Source organism: Penicillium daleae, assembly GCF_028827525.1.
Source record: "Penicillium daleae strain IBT 16125 chromosome Unknown utg000004l_segment0_segment0, whole genome shotgun sequence".
Taxonomy (NCBI): Eukaryota; Fungi; Ascomycota; class Eurotiomycetes; order Eurotiales; family Aspergillaceae; genus Penicillium; species Penicillium daleae.
Window position 1 is genome coordinate 1,865,446 of NW_026623152.1, and position 20,105 is coordinate 1,885,550.

The window sequence follows — 20,105 nt, forward strand, 5'->3', positions numbered from 1 at the left end:
TAGATAGCCTATACGCGATCTTTACACTCTTTATTAGCGAAGAGATTTTCGATCGTATCAGCCAATCTACTAATGTATACGCGCAGCGAAATCTAGCGAAGCTAGCTACCACTGCTACTACTACTACTACTCGCGCGTGGAAGGATACTACAACTGCAGAGATCAAGGTCTTCTTTGGTATTCTTATTTATATGGGTGTTCACCCTGAGCTACGCATTGATCTCTACTAGGCGCAAGATAGACGAGAAGGACCACTATATACTCCTCCGCTTTATATGACCCTTAAGCGCTTTGAACAGATTAAGCGCTATCTTCATATATCTTACCCTGACGAAGATGAGATGCGATCGGAGAAGGATAAGAAGCAGTGGTAGTATAAGCTAGACCCTCTGGCTTTCTTCTTTAAAGAGGCTGCTGAAAAGCACTACCAACCAGGTTCTAATATCTCTATCGATGAGACTATGGTTCGCTGCTTTGGCCGTACGAAGCATACTGTCAAGATGCCTAATAAGCCAATTCAACAAGGTTATAAGATCTTTGCCCTCGCAGAACATGGCTATATTTGGACATTTATATGGAGTAGCCGCCTATAGGGGATCGCGGAGATGTTTAAATATGAAGGCCTTAGCCCTACGGCAAGAATGGTGCTTAAGATGGTCAAGAAGCTTCCTGGCCTAGCTAGTTCGATGGCTAATCTTCCTGCTACCCCTATAAGCAATTCGCATACTAATCTTATGGCCAATTCGATGGCTAATCTTCCTGCTACCCCTATAAGCAATTCGCATACCAATCTCATGGCCAATTCGATGGCTAATCTTCCTGCTACCCCTATAAGCAATTCGCATACCAATCTTATGGCCAATTCGATGGCTAATCTTCCTGCTACCCCTATAAGCAATTCGCATACTAATCTCATGGCTAATTCGATGGCTAATCTTCCTGCTACCCCTATGAGCAATTCGCATACCAATCTTATAGCTAATTCGATGGCTAATCTTCCTACTACCCCTATGAATAATTCGCATACCAACCTCATGGCCAATTCGCCGGCCAATTCGTATACCCTAGCACCCTATATTGTCTACTTAGATAACTACTTTACCTCGGTAGCCCTTTTCAAAGAGCTTCGAGATATTCAATGTGGTGCATGTGGTACTACCCGCCCTCAAAATAGGATACCTTCTTAGCTCGTTGAGCTAAAGGATCACATTAAGACGATCCTATAGGGTATACTCTATGCAGCAGAGGCTGAAGGGGTTCTATGTCTTGCTTGGCAGGACAATAATATAGTCCTTCTACTATCTACTATCTACTCGCTAGAGATATACACTCCTACTAAGCAGAAGCGGCCATCACCAACCTCTACGAATGCAGCTATCTCGCGTATACCTTTTAGTGATGAGATAACTAAGGAGCTCGAGATTCCTACTGCTATCAATGACTACAATCACTATATAGGTGGTGTGGATATTGCAAATCAGTATAGGGCTTCTTATGAAATTCATCGAAAGTGCGAGCGTGTCTGGTTCCCTCTGCTTTTCTTCTTTATTGATGCTGCAATTATTAATGCTTACCGCATTTAATATATCTTTAAGAAGCAACAGGGGGCTAGTGAGCTATCTAGTTAGCTAGATTTTCGGCGAAAGCTCTACCAGCAGCTCTTTGCCTTTGCACCTTCGCCAGTACCAAGGCCAGTACCTGGTATAAACCACCAGCGAATTCAATTCGATAGGCGAAAAGCTTGTGTGTGGTGTCAGTATAAGAGAGAAAAGGGCAAAAGAGGCCAACAGGCCAATCGGTCAAGATCTGGTTGTTTAGAATGCGGCAGTGTAAGCCTATGTGTAAAAGGGCAGTGTTGGGACGAATTTCATAGAATTAGCTAGTCGATTAGGCCTGATTAATTACCATACTGAACTGTGACCGCGATTAGCCAATTAGTACGCGTTATTCATATACGCTAGTATAGCCTAGTAAAATACGCTAATTGTCCTTCCCGGACGGACGAGGGGATATGGTACATTGTATGGTAGATTGTGTGGGACAAAGATCGAGATTCTTGAGGGCACATTGGTCCATTTTGGGTTAGCAGTCCCGAATCTCCACTGGGCCCCACTGCTCACCGCCAATAAGGCTGAGTGACGTCATTGCTTTGGCTGTTTCCCCAACGTACGTTGATATTCCAACGTGCTTTAGAGATGGGTTGGGTAGGAAAGTGAAGCTCAAATTAGCATCGCTCTGAATAGACAGCATATCCTAACTGTCTGTACCTCGTAGCAGTTGTTCTTGTCAAAATGGGGCCCAGGGGGCCGCAGGAAAAGGAGACATAGAAACCGTGAACCCGCGGATGTTTATTAGAAACCCTCATCAATCAATACCAATCCCAGAGACACTCCACTCGCTCCCCGGAGGGTATGTGGCTGCCCCGTGGGAACTGTACTGGAGGTTCCAGCAGCAACATAGCTCCTAGAGTCGACTTACACGTTCTTGGAACTGGTAGAGCTCGCGCTGTGTAAGCTCATGTACTCCGTATATCCATCACATCAATCCCATGTACGCTCCAGGCAACCCCAGAGGTACTTGAGGACCCAGGGACCCGCTTTTGACCTCTAAGAATGGCTTGAGGTTCTAGGAGCAGTAGAGTTACCGGGACTGCCCAACACGTTTCTGAACTCGATGTGGCCGTGAAAGAAAGGAGTGGATCCGTACATGAAGCAGCCCAAAAGTTTCTTCATCCATATTTTGAAGGAATTCTGTTCCAAGGATCGACGGAAGTGTTTCTGGGAACTTTACCTAGTGTTCCAGGATCAATATACCTCCCAGGATGGGTGAGGCAGGAGCAAAGGGTCCTCATCATCAACGGGGAAGATATCACATGTTGGAACGAGTCTACCGCAAGAACCACATGTCGATCTTTTCGAAGCATTTGAGGTCATTTCCTCATACCTGGAAGCCGATTTTCGTATATCAGAGGGCGTTATTTCTGGTGGGAAGGATTGAGTAGCGGCCGCATGACGCTCATATTCAGCACGCAAAACGCTAACAGCTTTATTTAAAGCGTCATCAGGAGGCTGAGCGTCTATGACTCCCTGCCTCTTGGTATGGGGTCGTGGAAGCGGGCGAAGTCGGCGGGTCACATTAGCAGCCGATGAAGCGAGCCTAGGTAATCCGCTTCTCACGGCATCAGAGGGGTATAGAGAGACCCCTTCAGTGGCAGTAGTTGGGATCAAGCGGCTGTGGTATTTCTGGCGACAGCTTAGGCGACACCTATCGCATGTTTTATACCGCGGAGATTGCCACGGATGATAGCATTGAGAGCAGATCTCTGGGTGAGAAGGCAGGACTAGATCCATAGAGAGTGCTATAGACTGTATAGAAGTGGCGCCTGGCTCCTCAACAGCCGCAGGACGATGACGGCGCCAGTGGCGGCGGCATTATAGTCGGCAGGCCTCGCACGTTTTATATAGGAGCGACTGCTTAGGCCGTTTACATGAGGAGCATTGCAAGCTATGCGGCGAAGCTAAGGCCATAGGAGAGGAGCAAGTCGGGAACGCAAGGAGAGAAATGTATAGGAAGGCAAAGGAAAACACCGTGTACAGCGGGCGGGGCATCAGAGCATTTGAATATAAAGATGAATAGAGATAGATAAGACATAGCGGTGAACAACGGAGACGGGAATTATGTATAGAGAATGGATAATAGAAGCAGGAATATATTTCGATATGGAAATTCACAAAAGGCAGTAGCGAACGTGGAAGGTCCAAAATACTATGGAGGGTTGCACGACATAATATACAAGGATGAACCCTGCAGAGCACGCGAGCCGGCAGTAGGGCAGGAGAGCGAAGACGAACGGAGACAACCCGAACACGAGAAGAAAGGAACGTGACCTGGGATCCAACCAAGCTCCAATGAGAGAGAGGCTTGGCGGAGAGGAGGGTGTGTGTTTCTCGCTGTGTTTTTGCTGTGTCCATGTCGGCGTCGCGCATCCGTGGGGTTAGTAACCCCTTTCACTCCGTTCCTCCGTTTCAGGGCATACATTCTGATTGATCCCTGTGGCTGTTCCAAACTTCCTAAGCGGTGAACTTTGAGCCTCACCTGATAAGGCCTGTCGTGGCCAGATTGCCGTTCGCGGTGTTAGGCTGCCGTCGTGGCGCGGCTAGAACAAGTTCCCAGATAATGCGGCCAACAGTTGTCCGCGGTTGGCTGCATCACTTCTATGCAAAGCCTGACGTCGTTGCCATCTCCCCATTTTGAGCATTACCTTAAAAGCTTTGACCAGAGAGGTCGCAATCTAGGCTTAGGGAGCGGCTCAAATATCTTCCTTCTGCACTCCCGGAAGACTTCAGGCCTCAATTCCCCCCCCCCCCCCCCTCCTTTCCACCCAAACGACTGATCACACAAATGGCATCTAACGGGCATATGGATCAGCATGCCCACGAAGGCAATCATAGGATGGAACTGGCAATGCCCACGGTTTTTGTAGCGAGCACAAAATTGACGCTGCTTTTTTCTTGGTGGTCAACAGACACTGTCTTCTCATTCTTGGTGACCCTCTTAGTTTTATTCAGCCTGACCGTGCTGAATCAGTACCTGGGCGCGTTGAAGTTTCAGCTTGACCAACAAAAATCCCGTCGCGAAAGCCACGAGGATGTGCCCCATTTCGATCCACTACCCTCGTGCTGGCCTCGAAATCGTGCCTCCAAGGACCGTGTCAGTCCCCTTCCCATGAATATCGAATTCGATGATGACAGCACCACCCACACCGATGCCGGCCCCACGATCCCATCGTCAGGATTCCGATATCGACTGTGCCCGGATGATACGGACAGACCCAACCAGATCACCTCTGATCTGAAACGGTGGAGCGCCGCTAAGCGCCGGAGTTGGCGACAAGGCTGTATGCTCGCTTTATTTGAAGGAGTGCGCGCCTTCCTTAGTTATACTTTGTGAGTCTACGTAGTTTCTACGCAGGGCGTTCTTTGTGCTGACATCCAATCATACAGAATGTTGACCGTCATGACTTTCAATATCAGAATTCTGTGTGCGATTATTTGGGGCATCGTTGTAGGCGAACTGCTTTGGGGCCACTATTCACCGCCATCGCGTGGTTTGCAGCACGGCGCGTGTCATGGTGGTTAGAGTTCTGTTCCAGTCCTTCAAGCTGCCACCGAGGCTCCAGCGGTAGGGCTCACAGCTTATTTAAGCGGTCGGTAGTGGAACCCCCCACTCCCCACACACACTTCCACTTCGGGAAAGGGCCAAGGGAGCATGTACGCTTAGGAGGAACCAGAATCGAGATAGTACCAGGTTGTCACGAAAGTACCATAACACCTTAAGGGTAACAAGCTATAAGGAAGGTTACATTGGAATATAGGAGCCTGCTGGTAATACTTCATGTAGCTGCGGGCGATAAACGCCAAACCGTCATACGGTCATACCTGCCCAGAAGCTGGCTGATAAAGACCCAACGTGGACCGCTGAGGCCCGCTCCGCGAGATATGCGGGAACTAAAATCGAGCGATCGGGGATTTCCACTAATAGTATTTGGTTTGCTCAAGGATGGTCCGCTCTGCTCGATAATTACGTCCGTAACTATACGGGCACAAAACCGTTGTTTGAAAGTGTACAGGTCCAATTACCACGCGAACTGCGCCTGACTCGAGAATTATTTATTGGCGCGAGATTGAGCGAATCCAGGCTCCCGAAATTCGGAAAGGAACGACGCAAGGAAACGATCATTGCAAGGAAGTTACTTCCAGATGGTGTTGGGTCTTACCCGCACAAGCCTAGCGTTTGCGCAAATTTGAGTAAGTTGCTTCAACGCCCAGCCAAAGAAAGTAATGAGACCTGCGACGACTGGTATGGAAAACAGTAATTCGCGAGGCCCACTTAGCTGTCAGCCTCTCGAGTCTGGCCCCTGGATCTGGCCCAAGATGGACTAATCAGAAAGAAATGAAATTCCTAGCCCTCGTTACCTCCATGTACTTATAAACAGCTGGTCAAGCTGGCCTGGTCGCTCTCTTTTCGCCTCCATGCTTTCACCCTCGAGCCTCCAACATCCTCGAGACTGCCGCAACTAGACGAACATAATGGCGTCTCACAATCGAGACAAAGCCGAGGAAGGTGTAGGCGTCCACACAGCCACGCTGGAAGCGCAGGCAAATGCAGACGACCAGAGCTTAGAGCAGAGGAATGAGAGAGAAGCGCTTGAGCACCCCGATGAGATTACACATTACGCACAGGCTGGAATTCAGAAAGCCGAAGCTACAGCCCTGGTATGGTCCAGAAAAGCGCTCTATGGCACATATGCCTGGTATGTCTCCCGAAGTAATGAAATAGGTTCATCACATGAATCAGTTCAGTTATTTACTTTGTCCATAATCCTTGGGCGAGACTAACAGAGGATACCCCTTCCCAGGATCTGGTTCTGCTTCTTCGTGCTATCTATGCAATCATCGCTTAGCAACAACATGATCTACTACGCATACGCGAACTTCGCTTCAGCGCCACAAATATCCCAAGCTTATATCGTGTCGACCATCGTGGGGGGAGTTCTTCAACTTCCAATTGCGAAGACTCTGAATCTTTGGGGCCGCGCCGAGGGTTTCCTGACATTCTTGGCGGTTTTCATCCTTGGATTGATCATAATCGCCTCTTGTGATGGTCCCAACGGGTTTGCTGCTGGCTACACCTTATACTGGATCGGCTATTCGGCCCTAAATTTCATTCTCTCCGTGTTTGTCGCCGACGCATCCGGATTGAGAAATCGAGCCTTTGTTTATGCCTTTATCGGTACACCAACGATCTGCACGGCCTTTGTTGGGCCGCTCGTTGCCCAGGCATTCGTCGCTCACTCGACTTGGCGCTGGGCTTACGGCTGTTTCGCAATTATTACCTTTATTTTTTTCGTGCCACTCGCCGTCATTTTCAAATTCTATCAACACAAGGCCGAGAAGCTGGGACTTTTCATGCGCACATCAAGTGACCGAACCACGACCCAGTCAATCATCCACTACATCCATGATTTTGACGTCGTTGGTGCTTTCATTCTCATGGCTGCATTTATTCTGTTCCTCCTGCCCTTCAGTCTCCAAACTTACGGCTTTACCGGATACTCCTCAGCAACGTTCATCGCTATGGTAGTCATTGGACTCTTGCTCTTCCCGCTCTTTGCTCTCTGGGAGGCCTACTTCGCCAGAACCCCTTTCATCAGATGGGAGCTGTTCAAAAAGCGCACAGTTCTTGGAGCTTGTATCCTGGCGGCTATTATCTTCTTCAATTACTACACGTGGGATCAATACTTTTACTATTATGTGCAAGTGGTTTACAACCTCGACACATCCAAGACGGGATACATGACACAGATCTACGGCGTTGGATCTACTATCTGGGCGGTCTTGTTCGGTATTTGGATTCGCAAAACCAAATATTTCAAGAATGTTTGTCTCTTCTTCGGTGCACCACTGCTGTTACTTGGTGCAGCTCTTATGATCCACTTCCGAGGCTCGCAAAGTGACATTGGATACCTGGTTATGTGTCAAATCTTCATTGCCTTTGGGGGTGGAACCCTTGTGATCGGAGATGAAATGGCTGTCATGGCTGCCGCTGACCGTGATGGCGTTCCGTTGATGATTGCCATGATTAGCTTGTCTTCGAGTGTTGGCGGATCCATTGGATACGCTGTTGCAAGCGCCATTTATGCCAATACGTTCCCTCATGCACTACTCAGGGCCCTTCCAGAGTCGACCAAGGCGGATTACGCCACGATCTACGCCGGTGGATCAGCTGCCCAACTGATGTATCCTCCAGGGAGTGAGACAAGAAATGCGATCAACTATGCATGGGCTTATAGCCAGAAGTACGAGTGCATCACGGCAGCTTGTCTCGTTGTTCTTGCTTTCCCGGCGATTGCCATATGGAAGAACTACAATGTCGACAGAAAGCAAGTAAAGGGTACCGTCATCTAACACGATACTTGGGGGTTGTTGCGTGATTGGGAATGCCGTGGAGCGAGTTAAAGAAACAAAACATTATGACAACTCGACAGAGACCCTCAAGTCATTTGGAAAGTACAAGACGGGATCGTTTATAGTACGGATTCATCTTTAATTCGGTTACATGATACAGTCAGCTTCTCAGAATGCATGCGCATTACTTTCCGAATGAATAATATTGTGTCTATGAAGACAACTTGAAAGCTATCACATTCATCGGGAGTGAGAGATATTTAGATCACCCGGGCACGATGTAACCTATAGTCTTCAATGTTCCTCCTGGGTCAAAGTTTGCACCGTGAAAAATGGATCCATTTCCTCCTGAGACTTACTGTAGATTGCTAGAAACCCATAGGTTATGAGAATGGAGATGAAGAGCACTAACTTGAAAGTGAGAGTTGGAAGTGAGATGACAATTTAATTTCGCTACTGTAGTTGGATATGTCCGTGCACTGCACCCGGAAAGTATCCTTCAACCCGCCAACTCATATCACATGCGTGCCTTCGTGTCTGTTCTTTCTCAATTGAGCACTGTCAGCCGAAAAATCCGCCCCTGCCGAGGTCAGCGCCGGTTCTAATAGCAGAACTATACTAGTATTATCATTTATAGTTGCTCGTTTCTCGTCTTGTTGAGATCGGCCCCACTCCCTTGCAGAAATCTGCTCAATTCCACTCGAATCCTTCCAATTCTTAGGTATCCACAAAGTATTCATGCCCTTCGATCGCACGCACGGCGTGAAACGCCGTGCGTGCGCCACACATCTTGAACTCTAGCAAATTCTGTATACGCGTACCTCTTGCATAGGATTCCCATATAAAGGTACATAATCATACCGAATAGATTTCTCAATCTAGGATTGATAGTTGATCAAGGGATATGAGGAAATCGGTGCCTCTGAATTCGGCGTGCACCCCGTTTAAGGGTAAACTTCAGCTCGCACATACGCTCACGCGTGTAGACGAGGTGTCGCGTGTGGCTACTATTGGTAGGCGGAGGTGGGCGGTGTAGGAAAGCGGTAGGAGGAGGGAGTACCGTGTTCCAAATACTAATGAACGGCCACTGTAGGCTTATATCTTTAGATCTTCATTACTGAATATATAATTCACTATGTCCTGCTTTTACTCTTTCTGTTGGCAAGGGAAATTTGTGGCAAGATATATGATTATCAATTTATTTTTTCTCTCAGAAACGATACTAAGAGGAAAGTTTAACACATTATGTCAGAACAGGCAGATAGTATCGAGTAATATGCATGTTGGCGAATGAGATCAAGCGGAACCAGCATCAGATGAACAAGGTGGTTAATTCAGTCAAAATAGAAGATGCTGGGGGAGGTTGAAATACCCCTGAATGTTGATGGTACTTGGGATACGACAGCCAAGTTACCAGGAAAAACAAGTTACCGTACAGAACATAAGGAAATGGGGGTCAATCTGGTCTCCTCTTGTCGTAGCGATAAGTTACTGCTCCACTCTTTAACACATTATAATTATCTTGACTAAAGCTAAATCCTACTTTATTTATGAAATAATAGGACTATTCCTTTTCAACTATTGATTTTACTATTAAAAAGACCGTTGTACCAGGTAAAATTACCTAGATATTAAGGGAAAACATATAGTAGGAAGTATGTACCTCTTTATAGTAGGCTTTACAAAAGGTACCAGTGTTCAGGAAAAGTTAGTTCCGGATGTGTGGCGCACCCACAACGGGACCCAGTGTGGGTGTAGCCAATGGGCATGGATAAGGAAAAGCAGAGAAGCGATTCGCGTCCCCAAGGCTTGTGGAAGGTGTGACGAAGTCTTAGTTATTGAGTTTTCACTGTTGCATTCTACGATGAGAGCCTTGATTTTACTGGATTGTGTTGTCTGATATTCCGATGCCTCAAGCGTATCTTCCCCGAGCTTAGTTTCGGGAAAGCAAATATATTCATTCCTATTGGATCTCATCGTGCCCAAGATCGTCAGATCTCGGCTATAACTGCTAAACAGGTATGTAGACTGCGGCCTTTCACGGGGCAACGACAGTTGTATCGTCATTTGATGGTCCATCGCTTTTCTTGACACTCTTCCACTCCACAAACAAAGTTGTCACAAAGGCAGCCAGCATTAAAGCCAGGCTGACGCGGTAAGTGTCTCGCAATCCACTCATGTACGCCTTGATCACTCCATCCAGCTGATCGAGCTGGCCCAAACTTGCCAAGACGTGTCTCATCTCGGTAGCTCCTGCGTTGAGGATGACACTCGGGTCGACTTCGGGAGCGTATACGTAGATACCTGCTTGCAAGCCATTCTGGAACACAGACTGGCCCACCGCGATAAATATGGCGCCACCCAAAGTCTGCAGGAACATAACTGCGGCAGTTCCCACTGGAATATCCTCGGGCTTCAATACCGTCTGCACAGCTGTCATTGGGATCTGAAGACCCGCACCAATTCCTGCACCGACAACAATCTGGTAGCCGATCCATTTCGCCGTAGAAATATCAACATCGTATAAGGTGATCAGACCCGATCCGATAGCAGCAATAGCAGTGCTCCCAATCAAGAATGGTGTATAATAACCGGCTGCTGTCACCAAAGCACCAACTATGATAGATGAGACCACGGTGGCAAGCATGAACGGCAGAATCTGAAGTCCAGCAGTCATTGCAGTTGATCCTCTGACGCTTTGGAAGTAGATGGGAACATAGTAGACCAGAAGGAAGAAGCCGCCGCTGAAGAAGAATGCAAAAAGTCCAGCAGACCAGATGGTGCGTTTCTTGAGGATTGAGGGCGGCAAAGTTGCAGTTGTGCTCTTCTTACTAGGCGCAACTTTCTCGTCTTGCCGACTAATGTAGATCTGGGACACGGCAAAAAGAAGAATAAACAGTCCAAACCCAACAAAAAGTCCAATGATTTGAGAGCTGCCCCAGGCATAGGCATTTCCGCCCCATTGCAATGCGAGAATCAAGCATACGACAGCCGGTATGAGTAAGCTCGCACCGATCACGTCAAGTTCTTGAGCAATTCGAGAAAATGATAGCTTCCTATGCTGATTGTTGCTCGGTAGGCGAAGGACCAGCAGAACAACCACCATAGAAATTCCGCCCACTGGGAGGTTGATATAGAAACACCATCTCCAAGACTGACCATCAGTAAACGCTCCACCAAGCAGGGGACCGACGATTGAAGAAACACCCCAAACAACGCCATAGACACCAAAAACTAGCGGCCTCTTTGGCAGAGGCACAGTCATGGAGATGATTACCAAAGCGCCGGAAAAGATCCCTGCAACTCCGATTCCTGCTATTGCACGACCGATGATCAAGACTGTGCTGGAAGGCGCAACACCGCAAATCAGTGATCCGATTTCAAAGATGCCGACAGCCACTAAGAATGACCATTTCACCTGAGACAGGTCAGAAGGGTCTTTTGATGGTGGACAAAAGCAAGGAGAGGATTTCAAGAGCATGAACTTTTGACTGGCAGTGGGGAGACTTACATTGAGAATCTTATATATTCTGCCATATGACGGCTGTAGAGCGGTTGAAGTCAAAAAGTAAGCGCTGCCATACCAGGCAATATCTGGAATGCTCTTGAATCGGTCGGTAATCTTTGGAATAGCTACTCCGATGATAGTCTGATCAAGTGCTACCAGAAAGGCAGCCAGGTAGATTGCCAGAACAATGATAATAACCTGCCCGAGGGGAGGAAACTGTGCCTTTTGGTTGGAGTCTTGATATTCAATACTGGCAGGGTCGATATTCACCTGCGGAGCAGTTCTCTCCCCACTGGCTTCGAGGCCTGGAGGATTGGGATCTTCACTCATGACGGAACACGTACTTGAAGCCAAAGAAGGGTTCAGCAGCGACATTAATCAGCGAGATTGTGCCCCGATTCTGAATAATTAAGATGAGAGCACGCAGGGGCTGATTGCTTCTCGATTAAACCCGTTTCATCAGGTACAACAGAGACTGAGAAAACAAAAAAAGATATATGTTATCTCCTCCACCGAACGAGCTCGGCTATGCAAAGTAAAAGGACCCGTTTCCAGCGTCCTATGAACTTTATGAGACCTCGCTACCGATAATGATAAGTCCGAATTTGGAGGAAGAACTAAAATATGACAATTACCTCAAAAATGCTCTCCTAAAGCGAAAGGTGAAAACGTCGAAAGTTTTTCTTTGCTTTGGGCTGCTGATTCTTCCACGACTCTCGTTAGCCTCGCCACAAAATCTATCCACCTTCCTTTACGCCACCAATCTTCTGCAGGTAAGAAACGGTTAGCGTGGGCCTGTATAATTTCGTGAACAGAAAATAGATCGTAGCAACGTTACACACTGAAAGACTAACCACCACTCGGCCCTCCGAAACTCCCGAAGCTGATTGATCGGATTGTCCATCGCCAGTCCCCCATAATTCACTATCGGCACGGGCCTTTGAAACTTAATCAACATAGATGCTTCACTAACCTACTTCGGCTCTGGATGGTGGGTCTAAACAATTCCCCAAAAATTTATTCCGGAAAAAACTGCCCAGCCCTTCCACAAATTACAACAAATAGCCTCAAATACACTCGTCGTTGATTTCAAGAACGTTCCAACTCGTATTGAAGTCCGAAGTCTGAGTCAGTTTTCACGATGACTGCCTTGGCTGTCCGAAGTACCACGTGGATATGCAAAATCGGAACGTGGGACTCCATACAACACATGGCTTTCCTTTTTGAGATTTGGTCCCTGCAGCATTAATGCTCAAACAAGACGGACCATAAATTCCCGAGTGATTCCACCAAACCTGAGTTGCTCTGCTGCTGCTCATCGCATCGTACCTCTCTGTTGTACCACGACTGCACCGTTTGGGACCAGTCAGGTTGCAGATATACTCTTCCCAGGCGCTGGGAACATTGATAAAGCATGGCGTCACTTCACTTTGATTCTGACCGACTTGAATCCGAGGCGACATGCTTAACAGCGGAAGTCCTTGATACGCCTGCCATTAACTGTGCGCGATATTCAAGTGACGTGGAAATATTATCTCAGCGAATCTTGGATGTCTTTCTAAAATATACACTCAACAAGTTTGAATATGCACCGGACCATCTGGATGGCAATGGAGAAGTCTTCCTTTCTGTGATAGGCCGATTTGTTGCCCAAGATGCCCGTGTACAAGCTTGTCTTCCTGCGTTCCCCTTCAAGTCAGCGAACAAGGTGTACAAAGTGCTTGGAAGCTTGCCAGACAAAGCGGAGGAGCTCGCACTTGATCGATTGAACACTCTTTGCAATTCTATCCAGGAATTTTATGCTCCGGGTGCCGAGATTGTGGTTATATCGGACGGTATCACCTACAATGGTAGGTGATAATTTCATTGGCATTTGTTTTTGTCCAATCTCTGACAGTTTCATTGTCGACTATAGACCTGTTGTGTATTCCGGACAAAGAAACCTGGGAATATGGGGAAGTCCTACGAAGCATGGCTATCGAGAAAGGATTTGACAAAATTTCATTTTCGCGAATCCGAGACCTTCTTGATATATCTCTCCCCGACAATCTGACTGAGGTCGTCTATGTGGCTAACTGTACGAACTTTCGTCGCTTGCTCTTGAACCAATATGGGAAGGACAATCTCGACATCGACGAGGAAATCACCAAGAACGCAGATACAAAACTGACGTATCTTGGCTATAAGCGTTTTTTGGAATCGGATTTGCAGCACATCTTTCCTCGAGGGAAGCGTCGCTCTGCCCACAGTTACAAGCGGGATTGCAAATATCTGGCGAAACAAATGCTTATAAGAGGATATGTACGTATTATTAAGCCCCCGATATTCCATTTGGAGGACCTCGCGACTGACTTGAAGGAATAGGCCTTTGCCCGGGCCGTCAAACACGCCTTCCCACACCATCTGCGTCTTTCAATCCACGAGTCTATCAGTGGAAACAAAATCCCTATTAGTCTGCTGAATACGAAGACAGGCTACACTACCCCATGGCATTGTTCTGTGGCTCAACTTGCGGATGGGGAGTGGGTTAGTGCTCCGATGGGCGAGTTTAGTCAGGATACTCGGTTAAATTTGGTTCATGTCGATGGGGCCCCCAGTCACTACAGGGAGAAATTGTCCAAAGGGGAGCATACTCCCATCAGCGAGACGACGGCAAGCTACCTCCAGCCCACTAAATCCATCAAGGCCACTGAGTATGTCAATAGTGCATTCAAGGATGCATCATCACTCGCATTCTCTTCTAGCGAGTGTTCCGTCTCGTCATCTGACGGCAAATACGCTGACAGCCGTTTCACTACCCCGGAAGTCCCAGTAACATCGGATATTTTGGCTGCACAGTCTGGCCTGGGGATCGAGAAATCTTCAAAGCCTGGAGTTTCGCAATCACCGCTGGTGACAAAAACTGGGGTATCAACGGAATACGGTAGAAGGCTTATCCCCCAGATAATGGATGACCTTGCTTCTTCCCAGCCGGAAAGAACCGTTTTTTCTCTTACATCACTCTCAGATGGCCTTCTAAAACTTAACCCAATTTCTGCCCAACAATTCACCAGAGCAGTGGATAAGACTGCCTGGTGGCTTCGCGATCAGGTTGGCATCCCCGATTCAGTTCAGCCCATGGCTTATATTGGACCACGTATGTTTTGAATTACTACAAAGAAACCCAATTTGACTTCTCATCTCGGCTTCTGACGGCACTATTTGGTTAAGATGATCTCAGGCATGTTCTTTTGACATATGCGTGTGTGAAAGCGGGCTATTCGGTATGTTCTCAACCAGGTCAACATTATCACGATGTCGTGAATGCACCGATTCTAAGTATTTCACTTACTACAGGCTCTTTTTCTATCTCCAAAAAACAATGCGGACGGAATATTGGCCGTCCTCAACAAATTGGACTGCAATATTTGGGTCAATGCAATTGACGCATCGCCGGTCCGCGTGGTCAAGGAGGTTTTGGAGGAGCGGCCTATGAAGTATTTGCAGCTTCCTACGCTCGACTTGCTTCTTGATTCTGTGTCTACTGAAGCTTTCCCGTACACAAAGACCTTTGACGAGGCCATGAATGATCCATTCTGCTACTTGCATACGTCTGGAAGCACTGGATTGCCCAAGCCCATTCCTTGGTCACATGGGCTCATTGGCACTATGGATGCAGTCCGACTGCTGCCACCCGTGGGTGAAAATGCCGATTTAGTTCCTTGGACTTCAGACTGGAATGAAGGGGACAAAATATACTCATCTTTCCCAATGAGTCATGTAAGTCAACTCCTCCTGTATCCATGTTTCTGGGACTTAGAATGATGAGGAAAGTGTTCTTAGCTGACTGTATCACTTACAGGGCGCTGGAATCATTATGAATATTTTGATGCCTGCACTATTCAACCTCCACTGCATCTTGGGACCAGTTGGTGTATTACCAAATCTGAATCTAATGGAAAGGTTAGCTGTAGATGTGAATATCGATATCTGGAGTATGGTCCCTTCACTCGTCGATGAACTGGGCGAAACCCCTGAAATTCTGGAGCATCTTCGTCCTAGCAAGTTCATCTGTGCATCTGGAGGCCCTGTTAGCCCAGCCAGCGCTGGCAAGGTGAATGAGGTTGTCATGGTCCTTAATTTGACGGGTACAACTGAAGGCCTCTTCATTGGGAATTTGAAACCCGAGAGAGAAGACTGGTTCTGGTTCTGCTTCCACCCCTACTCTGGCTTTGAATTTAAGGAGCTCGAAACCGATGTCTATGAGCACTGGATACATCGCAACGAGCACTGGGCTCTTTTCCAAGGGATTTTCCACACATTCCCGGATCAAAACTCAATCAATTTCAAGGACCTTTACATGCGGCACCCTACCAAGCCCAACCTGTGGGCCTTCAAGGGAAGAAGCGATGATCTTGTGGTCTTATCGAATGGGTATAAGATATCGCCACTTGAGACAGAGGCATTTATCACTACTCACCCCGACATCAGGGGCTGCCTGATTTTTGGAACTGGAAAGCCACAAGCCGGCCTACTCATTGAGTTGAATGATTCTTCCAACAAATCACCTGAGCTTATCGACAGTATTTGGGCAAATGTCCAGACAGCCAATACTATGTCCCGGCACAAGAACCAGCTACTCAAGGATTTCATCACGTTTGCACTCCCCGAACAGCCCTTCTTGCGAACAGACAAGAGAACGATCAAACGATCTGCTACACTGGCATTGTACTCTGATTACATTGAGCGATACTACAGTTCGCGAAATGATGATGTCGATCAAGTTGTGACTTTCGATATAAACTCGCGTGAAGCATCCGAGGGCTCCATACGAAACATTCTTGGCAGCTTTCTTTCGGAAGCCCAGAGCGCGCTTCCAGAAACAGACTTGTTTTCTGTTGGACTTGACTCTCTCGGCGTTTTCGCGGCTGTTAAAACGATCCGGGCAGCCACAGGCTTGGGTGACAAAATATCACCTCGTCACGTCTACGCCAACCCGACGATTATGAAACTTGCTGCGACAGTTTCTGTTCTGATCGAAGAGGCAAAGAATGCAGAATCCGAGGAGTTGAACGAAAAGGGTTCAAATTACGCTGCACCTCTAATGAACAATTTGATCGCTCAGCATAAAGCAAGACAATCCTTCCGCTTAAACGCCTTCGATTACGTCAACCCAAATCATGGCATGGGCATCATGCTGTACTTTTCCATTCACGAGGAAATTTCTTACGAGCAAGTGTTTCAGAATCTCCAAGAAGGGCTCAATCGGACATTTGACATGATACCTGCTCTCAGTGGAAAAATGATGCATTGCAGCGAACAGGAAATTGGATATAAAAAGGGAGATCTTTGTGTGACGATTCCACCGCTTTCCATGGCAAACTCTGTGAAAAACCGTCTGATATATAAGGATCTCTCCGACATCCTTCCACCATTTGAGCAATTGAAAGATGCAGGCTTCCCACCTTCTGCTGTCCCGGACGGCCTCGTTCTGCGAGACGACCCGTTTCCGAAATTCCCTGCGGACATTTTCTCAGGCCAAGTGAGCTTCATTTCCGGTGGCTGCGTTGTTGCTGTTGACTTAAATCACTGTTGCCTCGACGGTCTGGGAGTGATGGTTGTTCTCAAGGCCTGGGCGGAGAATTGCAGATATCTTCAAGGTGATCAAGGAGCAACTTGTGCCTGGTATCACCCAGAGAGCTTCAACCACGCATTACCGGAAATCATCCACGAGCAAGAGGGCTGGGCTCGCCCGGTCGAAGAGATTGACCCTGGTACCTGGGGATTCTTACCTTTCTTCCCACCCGATAAATGCCGAAAGAGTGTTCAAGAAGGTACCATTGGATATGAACATTGCAAGTTACCTCCGGCACCTGATTTCAAGTTACATGATATTTGGCCGCTCCCACGTGCTGAACGGTGCACCAAAACAACAATGTTTCTGATCAGACTTGAAAACCTGGAGAAAATGAAGCAAGAGGTTATTTCTGATCCTGAAGCAAAGGGCGTCATCAATTCAATCAGCGACATTGTGCAGGCCTTCCTCTGGCGTGCTGCCATTCGGGTGCGACGAAAGGTTGCCACGGAGATCTGGAAGCAGACATTCAAGCCAGATGATATTTCTATCCTTGAGCTCCCTACCGACGGCCGTCCATACTTCTCTCAGCTCTTGCCCGAGACATATATGGGTAGTATGTTGGTGCTCAATCGATCAACGATGCCTATCGAGACGCTTTGCTCCGATCACACTACAATTGGTCGTGTCGCATATCTACTTCGTGAGTCTGCCGCACGCATCACACCTTCACTCGTTCATGATGCGTTGTCAATTCTGCAGTCACTACCAAATCACGAACGATTTTCGACGGCAAACATGGGCCTCGAGCATATGCATGCTATGATTTCCAACATGATGCTTTTCCCAACCGACGAGGTTTGCTTTGGCGATGCCTTCTTTGCCAATGGGGGATGCCCTGAGTCCTTGAGACCACAGATTGAGCGTGGAAATGGACGGTTTAGATTCCTGGTAATTCTCCCCATCAGAAAAGATGGGGGAATTGAGCTTGTCTTCGGTACACGCCCGGAGGAACTGGAGATGTTCCTGGCAGACGAACAGTTTACAAAGTATGCGGAGCTTCTCACTCCGTTCTAATGCGTTGATTGTTCTTTGTCGCGTCTTGTGAGATTTTTGTAATATCAATTGATGCCGCTTTTGATCATCTACAGTTTGTTTGATGTTATTAATTACAAATAAAATTTGGTTCCAAGGTCTAGAGGGAATCAGCGCTCAGCAACATGCTCTAATTACAATTGTAGTGAATAAGAGCCCTAGTAACCCAGGGCATCAAGTTACGCTTAATTTTGCTTTTTCAAGATCAGGAAAAAAGCTTCGGTATTGTCTTCGCTAAGATCAATCACGCATTGTTGGTATCGTGTATGGAGAAGAATTGACCAGTCTGGCTAATATATGCATCATTCCACCTGACCGAAGTTATCAAGTCTCATCAAGTTTACCTGCTATGGACGTAGAATATTTACAGATAACCGTTCCCCCCCCACCGGACCGGGTCACCCCAAACAACATACTAAATACGATTTTTTAGTACCTTATATTTCAACGCTCAGAGCTTCTTATCTCGGCTTGAGATATTTTTATGCCCAATATACCACAATAAGTATTCTCCAATACTCTATTGTCAATTATATCAGCCCTGGTTGCGTTTTCTCGGCCCCAGAGTCGTCCCTTGTGCGTGCTCCCGAGCCCGCGGGGCCGTGGCCCGTAGACTAGTACCCCCATCACTTTTGTGGTCCGTCGACCCGTCCATCAAACGGACCAAAACTCGACCTGTCCACTGTCGGACGTCTCGCGACGCACCCGCCTCGTCCAGTCTCCGTAGCCCGCGGCGATGCGCATCTGCATCATAACACGAACGCGTCGCGTGCCGTTTCCTTCGCGTAGAGAATCCGTAGTCGTGGCTCGGTCGTCAGGGGCTCCCTCCTACCTAAAATATAGATTATACGAGCGTCCGTAGTTATCACTTTCCCTTTCGCGTACCAGTGAACATTTTGAACTAACCTAAGTTATCCCTATAGCTTTCAGTCCTCTTAGGTTAAAAGACGCTCTTGGCCCGTACTATTATAGATCACTTCATGTTTAATACAACGTACCGTACGTGGATTTATAAGTCCTACAAGACTAGGGTTCCGCTAGCGTCTATCCTAGGTTATCTCCGGGGTAAACGATATCGCTCCTACACGGACGCGCAATCTACGCTAACTGATACGCAATATATCGCGTTTTCTAAAGAAGCGTAGAAGCCCGACCTATTTAATCTACTTACCGTATCCTTCTAACCGCTACCGCTATAGACTCGACCTATCCCCGGGTTAACAATCTACGATAGCTACGGCTATCCCGAGTACGATATATACGTAGGTCAAACACTTAATACGATTAGGGTTTATCGTAGTAAGGCTTATAGGGGCTAACGCCGGCCGGGTCGACCCTATAAAGCTATGAGCAAGCGATGCTGCGCAGGTTAGGTAGAGAGGAAGGAAGATTAATTGATCTTCCTTCTTTGATTGAATAGGAAGGATAAAATCAATTGGGCTTAGAATCATAAAGATAAGATGAGAGAAGAGTGAGGTAGGACTGAAGCTTGGTTGATTGTATTGAATCTTACTTGTATATTATGAACATGATTTTTGTAGAGAAAACAGGGCATATTTATAACCAACTTGTCTCTTGCATGTGATCGTTCTAGATGATGCATGATGATCTCATGCAGATAGATCTAGATGCATAGTGATCTCATGCAGTAGCTGTTTAATCGGTGGTTGCTTGATTGTACGATGTCATTGACCGTAGTGATGATGTAGATCGTATATGTTACGATGTTAACTACTTGCAGGGTAGTAAGCCTGTCAACTAGGTAGGAGAGGATAAGCACTAGGTTGGATTGGAACAGAGACTGTTTCTTAGGGAGCTCTATCTTCTTCTCCCTAGGCTGATCTTATATACATCCCCCATTAACAGAAGGAGGGGTAAACAGGTAAACGTATCAGTCCGCATAAGAAATATGTCGGTCAGCGGGCAACTCTCCTCCGACGAAACAGCGGTGGAAGGGAGATGAGAGGTCACCGAACTGGTG

General features: G+C 47.3%; 4 protein-coding genes across 4 annotated transcripts; 3 read left to right on the forward strand and 1 right to left on the reverse strand.

Moving 5' to 3' along the window:
- Positions 1-4,464: 4,464 nt before the first annotated feature.
- N7458_004288 (copper transporter family protein) lies at positions 4,465-4,950 on the forward strand (the record flags this gene model as incomplete). The annotated part of the gene is made up of 1 exon (XM_056907670.1): positions 4,465-4,950. One exon carries the CDS (start codon positions 4,465-4,467, stop codon positions 4,948-4,950), a length of 486 nt encoding a protein of 161 aa, XP_056768397.1.
- Positions 4,951-6,089: 1,139 nt separating this feature from the next.
- Positions 6,090-7,967, forward strand: crmC (siderochrome-iron transporter crmC; the record flags this gene model as incomplete). Its single annotated transcript, XM_056907671.1, has 2 exons — positions 6,090-6,313; positions 6,419-7,967. 2 exons carry the CDS (start codon positions 6,090-6,092, stop codon positions 7,965-7,967), a joined length of 1,773 nt encoding a protein of 590 aa, XP_056768398.1.
- Positions 7,968-10,005: 2,038 nt separating this feature from the next.
- N7458_004290 (MDR family MFS transporter) lies at positions 10,006-11,805 on the reverse strand (the record flags this gene model as incomplete). The annotated part of the gene is made up of 1 exon (XM_056907672.1): positions 10,006-11,805. The coding sequence occupies one exon, from the start codon at positions 11,803-11,805 to the stop codon at positions 10,006-10,008; it is 1,800 nt and encodes a 599-aa protein (XP_056768399.1).
- Positions 11,806-12,889: 1,084 nt separating this feature from the next.
- On the forward strand, positions 12,890-18,106 carry N7458_004291 (transferase family protein; the record flags this gene model as incomplete). Its single annotated transcript, XM_056907673.1, has 6 exons — positions 12,890-13,325; positions 13,391-13,776; positions 13,840-14,611; positions 14,686-14,738; positions 14,812-15,234; positions 15,317-18,106. The coding sequence occupies 6 exons, from the start codon at positions 12,890-12,892 to the stop codon at positions 18,104-18,106; spliced, it is 4,860 nt and encodes a 1,619-aa protein (XP_056768400.1).
- Positions 18,107-20,105: the final 1,999 nt, after the last annotated feature.